The sequence below is a fragment of the Gorilla gorilla genome, chromosome 14 (assembly GCF_029281585.2).
Source record: "Gorilla gorilla gorilla isolate KB3781 chromosome 14, NHGRI_mGorGor1-v2.1_pri, whole genome shotgun sequence".
In the NCBI taxonomy this organism is placed as follows: Eukaryota; Metazoa; Chordata; class Mammalia; order Primates; family Hominidae; genus Gorilla; species Gorilla gorilla.
The window spans coordinates 42,615,433-42,627,310 of record NC_073238.2 but is presented as its reverse complement, the minus strand read 5'-3'; the positions used below and the strand labels follow the sequence as shown (position 1 = coordinate 42,627,310).

General features: G+C 40.1%; 1 protein-coding gene across 4 annotated transcripts in view; it reads right to left on the bottom strand.

The window, feature by feature from the left end:
• Positions 1 to 4,984: 4,984 nt before the first annotated feature.
• Positions 4,985 to 11,878, bottom strand: part of PAN3 (poly(A) specific ribonuclease subunit PAN3) — a 157,120-nt gene continuing 150,226 nt past the window's right edge. For all 4 annotated transcript variants that reach the window (XM_004054310.5, XM_055359726.2, XM_055359727.2 and 1 more), the window contains one exon: positions 4,985 to 7,938. In XM_004054310.5, the coding sequence (XP_004054358.3) occupies positions 7,798 to 7,938 (141 nt within the window). In that variant the 3' untranslated portion in view covers positions 4,985 to 7,797. The remainder of the gene's footprint in view (positions 7,939 to 11,878) is intronic.

The window sequence follows — 11,878 nt, the reverse complement described above, 5'->3', positions numbered from 1 at the left end:
TATATTTTCTCCCTGATTTGCTTGTAAGTGTAAAAAAGAGGTCACAGGTGTCCCTGGGGGTGGAGGACTAGTGCTCTTTATTAAACACAGCACAAGAAAGATAAAGCAAATGCTGCTGAAGAGAGGGCAAAGAGGTTTCTATCGGTCCTAGAAAATGGCTGTGCTATACAATCAGAACACTGCAACCAGTAAGTAAAAAACAAAATCAAACTAGGCAGATTGCCCAGAAAACTAAACCCTAACATCAACAGGATCATGAAACAAGTAAAGCATATGCTGGGTGTGAGTGCCAGCCGCAGAGAAAAGTGCCCTCAATTAAAGAGAGGCAGTTGTCCCCAAACACTAATTTTCAGCTGATAAATAATTAGCATAATCACAGAGGGTGTGTACACATGCTGCAGAAAACCACACAAAATAATAGGCAAAAGCTTGAAACCCAAGAATGTAAAAGTACACATGCCAGCTCTGTATTCTTCAATCTTGTTTTGTGGATTACGTCCTAGGAAAACAACTCAGGTCACTAAGTACTAGAAATTGAATAAGTGACCAACACTTTGTCTTAGAAATTGGTCATAGTATTACCCGCCTAATAACATCATAGGGAAACTAGATTGGAAAGATACTTTAAGGGGAAAAAATAGGCCTACTTTCTTTGGGACAAAGACAATAAAAATGGATAAATGACAAATCTCAGTACACTTTTAGTTAACTCAAGAGGGCAAGAGGCATTTTGTCTTCAAGAATCTGAAATCGTTTAAAAAGTATTATGGGTTTCATAACATAAGAATAAAATCATTCATTCAGGCAAATGACTTGAAGAATGCTTGAGGAATCAATGTCACGTCACAGTTTAGAAATGTTCTCATGGCTCTGGAAACTTATAGTACATTTGGGAATTTATTTTTATTCTTTCCTCCAGCAGAAGTATGGCCTAGTAAGGTTTATTGGACTCCTCAGTGTTAAACATATTACCAGACTTTGGGGTTTCACAGGCCAGGAAATTAAAAAAAAAAAATCCTTGATCCCAACACAGGGATGGCCATTCTTCTATTCTGCGAACTAAGAACACTTAAGGGAGGGGGAAAAAAAACCCCCAAATCCAACCAGATGCTACTAATGTTCTATTTCCTGATCTGGGTGGTAGTGCATAGGTATGCTCGCCTTATGATGAGTCACTGAGCTGCACACTTGTGAATGTGTGTGTATATATATGAATGTATGTACACAATTCTTCAATACAATATTACTAAAAGAAGAAAAAACCCCTGCCATTTAGTACCACTACTTTTCATAGGAGAAAACCCATTTTAAAAGGTGGAAGGGCTTAATCTCAGATAAAATATATTTGTTTTGAAACATACCTATATTATCCTTCTTTTTCCCATTTTCATTTGTACTAGAATAAACTAATGAACACATGTTGTTCCACAGATTGGTATTGGGGAAGCAGTGATAGCTAGTAATTGCTATCATTGCTATCATTTGAGTGCTCAGTATGTGCCAGCAACTATTTAAAGTGCTTTAAAGGAATACACTTATTTTCAAGGCAATCTAACATGATAGGTACTATTAGTATATCCCTTACTTCAATGGGAAAATTAAAGAACTCCAAGACCCCACTTGTCACATCTCCCCACCTCCAAGCTTATGTCCCCATATACTGTGCTTGCCCTTCTAGACGGCCAACCCAAAACACACTGGTGTCCCTCTCAGACTTGAATTGCTTTAGCAATTCTCCACCGCCCCCCACCATCAATTTTCCCCTTTTCCACTGGAACATACATGTTATTTCTCCCATCTTACAAAATTTTCATCTGTAGTTTCTCCTCCAGCTACCACCCAATTTCTCTATTTCCCTTTACAGCAAAATCCCATGAGCGAGTTGATTAGTTATTATTACTTGTTTCCAACTCCTCTCCTCCCACTCACTCTTAAACCCACTCAAGCCTAGCTTTCACGATCACTCACTGAAACTGCTTTTGCTAAGGTCACCAGTGACTCCATATTGATAAATCCAATGGCTAACTCTCAGTCCCATTCTTATTTGACACTTCAGCAGCTTGACACTTACTCGCAAAAATAACTTCAGTTTGGTTCCAGGACATGATACTTTCTTCTTCCCATCTCACAGGCTATCTGTCTCTTTTGCTGGTTTTACCTCTTTCCCCTGACTTTTGAACATTGCTCTAGTTACCCCAGGGCTTGCCCTTGAAGCTTTCTTTTCTCAGTCTATACCAACTTCCTTCATGATCTCAACCAATCTCAGGGCTTTCAATGACACCCATATGATGACTTTCATGGACAGAAGAGATTCTTCCTACCCGCTGCAACACTCTAAACTCATATATACACAAGTGCTAACCTGACATCTCCCCTTGATGCTCTAGCAGACTGTATTTTTTTCAAATACAGGTGTATTTTTCAAAGATATTGTACTGTATTTTTCAAAAATATTCTATTTTTCAAAGACAGCTGCAAGATTATCTCCCATCTCACACGACCTTTGGCAATGTCCCCTCCCCTAGAATCAGAGCTAGCTTTAGGACTCACTTGTGATCAACGCAATGTGAAAGAAGGGACACTGCATGGCTTGGAGGCCAGGTCAGAAAAGATCATGCACTTCCTGAGTCTTGGTACACTCACTCTTCAACAGTTCCCGCCAGGGACCCAGCGGCCATACTTGGAGAAACCTAAGCCACATGGAGGCCATGTGAAGGTGCTCCCATAGACAGCAGCCAGCTGAGTCCAGCCCACAAGTCACTCCAGCCCCCAGCCATTGGAATTTCCCAGCAGAGGCCCAATCACAATGGCGTAGAGACAAGCCTCCCTGCTGTGTCTTGCCCAGATTCCTGACCCACAGAATCCCTGAAAGTAATAAAATGCTTGTTTTATGCCATTAAGGGTGGAGTTGTTACAAAGCAAATAACCAGAACAAATGTGTACTGAACATCTCAAACTTAATGGGCCTTAGACCAAACTCCCAAATTGTCTGTTTCTCCATCCTCCCCTGCCCTGTAGACTCTTTGTTCTTACAACAGTCTCTTCCAATTCAGCAGAATCTTCTATCCTGTCAGCATCAAGCCAAAAAAAATATTTTTTGAGACAGGGTCTTACTTAGTCGCTCAGGCTGGAGTGCAATGGCTTGATCTCGGTGCACTGCAGCCTTGACTTCCTGGGCTCAATCAATCCTCCCACCTCAGCCCCCTGAGTAGCTGGGGCTACAGGTGCGTGACACCATGCCTGGCTGATTTTACTTTTTGTAGAGACGAGGTCTCACTATGTTGCCCAGGCCTGTCTCAAAACTCTGGGCTCCGGTGATCTGCGCACCTTGGCCTCCCAAGTGTTGGGATTACAGGCATGAACCACTGCCCCTGGCCAGCAAGCCAAAATCTTGAGTCATTCCTGACTTCTCTCTTCTTTGTCCGCATCCAGTGAATCAGGACATCCCTGATGGCTCTACCTTTAAAACATTATTTGAAGTCCAGCCACTCTGCACCACCTCTACTGCTACCACCCTAGTCCAGGTGTTTTGTTTTGTTTTTGTTTTTGTTTTGACAGTCTCGCTCTGTCAGACCAGCTCTGTTGGCCAGGCTGGTCTTGGAACTCCTGACTTCAGGTGATCCACTTGCCTCGGCCTCCCAAAGTGCCAGGGTTACAGGTGTGAGACACCGTGCTCAGTCGCAGGTGGGTTTTAAAACTCAAAGATGGCTGGGTGCTTTGGCTCATGCCTGTAATCCCAGCACTTTCACAGGCCGAGACCGGCAGATCACCTGAGGTCAGGAATTTGAGACCAGCCTGGCCAACATGGTGAAACCCCATATCTACAAAAAATATAAAAATTAGCCAGGTATGGTGACGGATGCCTGTAATCCCAGCTACTTGGGAGGCTGAGGCAGGAGAATCGCTTGAACCCAGGAGGCAGAGGTTGCAGTGAGCCAAGATCGTGCCACTGCACTCCAGCCTGGACGATGGAGTGAGACTCCGTCTCAAACAAAACAAAAAAACCCAACAAAACTCAAAAGACATGGGTTTTAAAATCCAACATCCTTCACTTGGGATGCTGTCAGTTTCCCACCATGCCAACAGCTCACTTCCTCCCTCAGTCTGTTCACGTCGTAGCCAGAGTGATCCTTTTTAAATGTCCTATCATGTTACTCTTCTGCTGAAAATCCTCCTGCAGCTTCCTTTTTTTTTTGAGACGGAGTCTTGCTCTGATGCTCAGGCTGGAATGCAGTGGTGCGATCTAGGCTCACTGCAAGCTCTGCCTCCTGGGTTCACGCCATTCTCCTTCCTCAGCCTCCCGAGTAGCTGGGACTACAGGCGCCCGCCACCACGCCTGGCTAATTTTTTTATTTTTGATAGAGATGGGGTTTCACCATCTTAGCCAGGATGGTCTCGATCTCCTGACCTCGTGGATCTGCCCACCTCAGCCTCCCAAAGTGCTGGGATTACAGGCGTGAGCCACTGCGCCCGGCACAGCTTCCTCTTTTGAGGGTAAAAGCCAAAATACTTAAAATGGTCCACGGGACACACCCCTTCCCTATAGACCTTTCTGACGTCACTTCCTACTTAACTTGGCTCTAGCCACATTCGCTCCCCTGCTGTTCCGCAAAGGCTCTGAAACATTCCCTTACCTGGAATACTTTACCCCCAGACATACACATGGCAGACCCCTTATGCTTTCTCGTGAGTAGTCTTCTCTCCTAAACTACATTGTTAGTCATGTATTGTATTAAGATGTTTGGGTATAACTATACATTCTGTAAATACCAAGTCCCTGTATCTGTCTTAGTGCCTAGAACAGATCCAAGGACACAGCAGATAAGACTTAAGGACTATCTGATAAATTAATGAATAAATCTGCTGCCATTTCATCCAAATACAAAAATTCCTCCAAAATACAGAGGAAATAACCAATCTTTTAAAATCCAATCATAAGATAATCATCATCTTGTTATATGAACACGTGCAAGAAAAGGACAAATTTATCTCTGTAATTCTTTATTAAAAATACTGCTGTACACATAGAGACTGAAAACAGGATTAAAGATGAATAACACAAATTGGGTCATGACATTAGAACTTAACACACTGGTGCTTTTTAGGGAAGTTGTTGACATCCAAATCACAGAACCAAGGTCAAAAGCAAAATACAAAGGTACCCTCAAAAATATTTACAATGAAGTAAATACACTAACAGAATTTAAAACAGGTACAAAATATTGAAATGACCAACGTTACATGATTTCAAGGGTTGTCCTTTCTGTGCTTTTATCTGTCACGACAGGAAGGTGTGGAAAGTTTATATCCTTAATTTGACTACTCTTGGATATTAAAATCTTTCTATTAGTTAAAAAGACTTTTAGACAACCTCTTAAATGGAATTACACTATGGAAAACAGGGCTCCCCCAAAAACACCTAGGCAGAACTGAGAGTTCTTTGAAAACCATTCCCAATAAAAACTAAATGAAAAATAAATATAAAACAAAGCTTAAAAAAATATGCATTACCTGACACCAACCTTTTCTGGCTGACAATATTTATTCATGAAAACATATCAGCTGTCTACCTTTTATATGCAAACCAAGTCCTGAGGTTAACTAGGGGCTGAAGCAAACTAGCATTTAGGATGCAAACATTCTTGGATGTGTGATGTAAACTTGCCTTGCACAGGGAAGTTTGCTGGTCTATACAGAATGAGAAATTCAAGCCCTATTTTAACCCCTGCCCTCTTTAGCTTTCACAAAACATTGGTCCACAAATTAAATTTTCAAAAAGTTCCCAGACCCCAAAACTAAAATAGATGATCCCCTTTCATTTTCAAAGAAAACAATATTGGAAAAAATCTCCAGCCCGCTTATAAATTAAGCATTTCATATTTCTTCTAGAATACAAGTAGTTCTTTTTTGTACAAAAGAATACAATATGATTTGTCAAAAAACATATAAAAAGACAGCTGCTCTTCCTCAAATACATGAGCTAATGATAAAAGACTTTTTCATGTTAATGTCTCCAAGTTCTTCTTTTTACATAAAAAAGAACATTATGGTGGCAAATGTTAATTATCCTTTTAATATTGAGCATTATATTCTTTTAAAATCCATCCAGATCAAATGCAATAATTTTCTTTTTAACTCAACAACTGATGCTACCAAACGTGGACTCAATATACTTGTTAAAACGTGTAAAGCGTGTCTCTAGTCTTCAAAGCTTTCAGGTGAAGAGAGGTGCTTTTTCTTGATGCAAATCTCAAGGCAGAGAAAATCATTTTAAAGCTTATAAAAAGTGGACAGAGAAATATTAAAAACTTCTCTGAAATATACAAATATGTGTAATTATTAAAATTGAAGACAGTAACATCAGTTGCAAGTGCTTGGAAGTCTGTCCTGACCTTTTGAGTTTCCACATTTTCTTCAGTTGCATGGTGAGCACCCAGTGCTAGTAAAACATTCAGTGCTGGGAAAGGAGATATAGTCTTCATTACTGTTTTTTAAGAAAGAAAATTCCTATGTATTTGGCAGTCTTCAGTATCAAAGTATAGGTATTTCATTTACTAGAAATTCCATGAATACCCAAGTTTGGCGACAACTGCATGTCCAAATATTAAGAAAGTTAAGAGGAGGAAAATTCCAAACTTTTGAGATGGACTTATTCAGGAATATTGCACAGAGTGAGTTATTATCAAAAGTACTATTACTTTGGGCTAAGCAGTGACTGCAAAGGCACAGCAGATCGTTATCCCTCCAAATTCAGGCTGTAAAACATCAGAAAGCTCTTGATACCAGACCACTGCTGAGTTTAGTTCATCTTCTGAACAGTGTCTCTGTGTCTGTCTCCAGTGTAAAGGACCATAATAAAGCTGTGGTTCAAAGAGCAGAACTTCAAAAACCTCCCCCCCACCAAAAAAAACAAAAAAAACAAAAAAAAAAAAACAGCAAACTGGAAAGAACCTAAAGTAATATACTCCTGAACTTTAGGCCTTTAACACAATTTCTTAATTTTCTCCTATTTAAAAAATTTGCATAAATGTAAATGTATCTGACTAGCAGGCAAATGTCTTTTTAAAAAGGCTCTAGTTGAATTTGAAGGAAAGAGCTATACATGCTCCTTCAGTTACTGTTTATCTGATCTTTATTCAGAAAGGATTTAAATCAACTAACAGGGAATTCATATCCAACAATTCACTGGTATTTTCTTGGTATGTTCTTAAGAACAAAACAAAACAAAAATCTCAATTTGAACTAACAGTGGGTGGCATACAGAGAGCTTGCATACAATACTCTTACAAGAATTACGTACTATACTGAACTTCTATGAAATTATTTACCTGGTCCATAATGTTATTCAGGGCAACCCGTCCCAAAAAGAGCAAATTCTGCAACCCTCAATGGCAAAAACGCTGCCCAGCATTGCTTCCCAAAAATGTCCTTGCAAAGTTTCCCTTAATAAGTATACAATGTGGCAAAAGTTCAAAGATCAGAAAAAGTCTTTAAAAAATTAAAATTAGTGCATATACAAGTGGAAAAAACAAAAGCAGGAACATCATTCACCTGATGGTGCTCCTAAGTCTAAAATAAATTCTTCACAGATAACAGCCTCCAATGGCAGCCATAGCTCTTGGGTAAGTGAAACATTCTTCCTTTCAAGTAACAGTGTACCTGACTGAAGTGCAAGCAGCTTTGCTCATCTCCTGTTCGTTTCCCAAATGTGAATGAGATGATGAAAAGTTCAGCTGTAGTGCAATTTGCTATTGGTTAAGGTCCTTAGCCATGTCCTGCGTGCTTTTTTAGCAAATACTACAACTGACCATTCGCAGCTGCAATCAGTTCTTGAAAAGTATTTTCAAAGCAGCGCTTTAAGTCACTGTAGGTCACCACAAGTACACTCTTCTCATCTCTGGAAATCAGGCTTATTTTTTCTGGCACACCAGCATCTAGCTGAAACAATATATACACAAAATATGAAATTTATAACATGCAGAAAAGAATTTATCTACGTTTGCAGCAAAGATAAATAAAATATCTAAATTTTTGTCACATTCCCTTTCAGATATCCATAAGTACATTTATATCATTCATCAGTATGCACATAATTTTCGACTCAGACATTTTTACACAAACACTGCCCTATGTTTCTAACTATCCCTTCACGCTTAACGTTTGTTTGTATTATAGTTTACCCAGTTGATGCTCAATAATTTTTCTCCCAATATCTTCCATTTTTGGCATAATAAATTACAGTGCAATGAACATACTCATCTACTTAATTTTTTTCTTCTGTAGGAAGTACTTTTTCCTTAGGAAAAATACTTAGAAGTATAAATATTAATAAAATGTAAAGTATTAAGAAATTGGTTTTTAAAAAATTTTAAAAAAACACAAAAAAGTAAAGTAGAAGTGGTTTTATAGCTTAGTAAACAGAACCAAATTGTTTTCCAATTAGACACCATGAATTTATAAGTTTTTATTTTTATTTATTTATTTTTTGGGGATGGAGTTTCGCTCGTTGCCCAGGGTGGAGTGCAATGGCGCAATCTTGGCTCACTGCAACCTCTGCCTCCCGGGTTCAAGCAATTCTCCTGCCTCAACCTCCCGAGTAGCTGGGATTATAGGCACCTGCCACCACGCCCAGCTAATATTTTGTATTTTAAGTAGAGACGGGGTTTCGCTATGTTGGCCAGGCTGGTCTCGAACTCCTGACCTCAGGCGATCCACCCGCCTCGGCCTCCCAAAGTACTGGGATTACAGGTGTAAGCCACCGTGCCCAGCCTAATTTATAAGTTTTTAATACTTTTCCAGCAACCCCACAGCAAATGAGCACCTTGCTATTTAAATTTAGATTTTAACTACTATTATCAAAGTTTTTTCATACATTTACTTTTGGTATTTCTGCTTGTGTAAATGCTAGTATATGATCTTTACTCATGATCCTAATGGAATTTGGCAGTAATATTTTAGTGAGGTCTTTATAAAGCATAAATACTGATCCTTAGTCTATTGACTTGTCTTGTTATGGTTTTCACTTTATTTTTGTTATTTTCAATGTACTTTTTTATTTCATTAATTGATACATAATTCATTAAAATATGTTTACAACTCACTGAAGGCTCAAACATTCAAATCATTTACCAGACAATTTCTGTCATTATTTCTACCAAAATAACTTATATAAAATCTTAATTTTGTATAATCAATCTGGCCATCCTTCCCTTTTAATTTATCACACTCTTTTCAAACTTAGAATATTGTCACACTTCAGATTTGGGGTATTATTTACTACTAGCTAGTTCATGATGTGAAACAGAATTTTCTTCAAATTTTCAATTATCCTAATATTCATTAAATGATCTTTGCTTAAGGCAACTGTCCATGGCTTATTCCATATTACCTACTTGTCAATGTTTGTTCTGGTTCTACGTATTTTTAATTACTGGTGCTCTGATACTGTGCTCTAAAATCTGACAGAATTATTTTCTACATATTGCTCTCAAGAAAAGGTTTTTCCCCTAACATAAATAAAGGGAAAATAAATATATAACTCATACTGAATTAGTTCAATGATACATATAGTCTTGTGCAGTCTTTTTTCTTTTTTTGATACAGAGTTTTGCTCTTGTTGCCCAGGCTGGAGTGCAATGGCACAATCTCGGCTCACTGCAACCTCTGCCTCCTGGGGTTCAAGTGATTCTCCTGCCTCAGCCTCCGAAGTAGCTGGGATTACAGGCATGTACCACCACGCCTGGCTAATTTTGCATTTTTAGTAGAGACGGGGTTTCTCCACATTGGCCAGGCTGGTCTCGAACTCCCGACCTCAGGTGATCCGTGCACCTGGGCCTCCCAAAGTGCTGGGATTACAGGCGTAAGACACCGAGGCTGGCCAGTTTTGTGCAGTCTTAATGTAGGTTATTGACAATACTCCCTATAGAGTTTTAAGGAAGTTAAAGGAAGGTAAAGTAGTGCTTAAAAACAAACCGTAACATTTTCCCTGAAAGGTTACCACACTGTACATTAATAGTTCTAAATCATGTGCTACAGTAGATATTTTTTCCTCTAGTACTTATAATTTAGGAAAGTTTAGACCAAGAGTCAGTAAATGTTTTCTATAAAGGGTCAGACAGTAAATGTTTTAGGTTTGGCTTATTGTTTATTTTACAACTCTTTAAAAATGTAAAACTATTCGAGGCTCTCACGCTTTAAAAAAATAGGCCATAGAACGGATTTGGCCTGCAGGCCATGGCTTACCAGCTCCTGGTTTATACATAAACCTATACAGAGACTACATTTACTCCTGGAGACCAGTTCTAAACTTCATAATGCCAAGTAATTCATAAGGGAAATGTCTTCTTTCTTTTCTCTGTATATTTTGCCTTTCCCAATCTTTTCTTTCTTTTTTTTTTTGAGACGGAGTCTCGCTCTATTGGGCAGACTGGAGGGCAGTGGCCCGATCTCGGCTCACTACAAACTCCGCCTCCCGGGTTCACGCCATTCTCCTGTCTCAGCCTCCTGAGTAGCTGGGACTACTGGTGCCTGTCACCACGCCCGGCTAACTTTTTGTATTTTTTAGTAGGGACGGGGTTTCACCATGTTAGCCAGGATGGTCTCGATCTCCTGACCTCGTGATCCGCCTGCCTCGGCCTCCCAAAGTGCTGGGATTACAGGCGTGAGCTACTGCGCCTAGCCTTTTCCCAACCTTTTCTAAAACATAATGCTGCTGGGCGTGGTGGCTCACGACTATTACCCCAACACTTTGGGGGTGGGTGGACTGCTTAATCTCAGGAGTTTGGGACCAGCCTGAGCAACATGGTGAAATCCCGTTATCTACCAAAAGGACAAAAATTAGCTGGGTGTGGTGGCGTGTGCCTGTGGTCCCAGCTATTCAGGAGACAGAGGTGGGAAGGAGGACCACTGCAGCCCTGGGGAGTCAAGGCTGCAGTGAGCCGTAAGTGCGACTGCACTATAGCCTGGGTGACAGAGCAAAACCCTTTTCCAAAAAAAAGCTCACCTCACCTCTCAAATAAATTTATGATCTATTTTTTATCTACTTAATTCATCTAATCATCAAATTCACCATTTATAACAGCTGGACCTGCTAGTAACTGATGTCACTAGTATTGTGCTTTTATTATTTACTACTTGATTATAAAACCTAGAGTTAGGCCGGGTGCGGTGGCTCATGCCTGTAATCCCAGCACTTTGGGAGGCTGAGGCAGGTGGATCACGAGGTCAGGAGATCGAGACCATCCTGGCTAACATGGTGAAATCCTGTCTCTACCAAAAATACAAAAAATTAGCCGGGCATGGTGGTGGGTGCCTGTAGTCCCAGCTACTTGGGAGGCTGAGGCAGGAGAATGGCGTGAACCCAGGAGGCGGAGCTTGCAGTGAGCCTAGATGGCGCCACTGCACTCCAGCCTGGGTGACAGAGTGAGACTCCGTCTCAAAAAAAAAAAAAAAAAAAATCTATAGTTAATAATGATTTGATAACACCCAACATAACTCACAATGATTCGGAAGGGGTTCAAGTTTTAAAAAATAAACACAAAATTATTTTTTTGCTTTTTACCATTCACTGTTTTACGCGGCATAACAAAACCACATGTAAATAAAACATTGCATAAAGGAGGGAAGCAGTCATTTTGTGATACTTTATCATAATAAGAAGATCCACAATAAAACATTCTAAAATTATTCATGAAGGCCAGGCGCAGTGGCTCACGCCTGTAATCCTACCACTTTGGGAGGCTGAGGCAGGCGGATCACTTGAAGTGAGGAGTTCGAGACCAGCCTGGCCAACATGGTGAAACCTTGTCTCTACTGAAGATTAGCTGCGCATGGTGATGGGTGCCTGTAATCCCAGCTACTCGGGAGGCTCAGGCAGGAG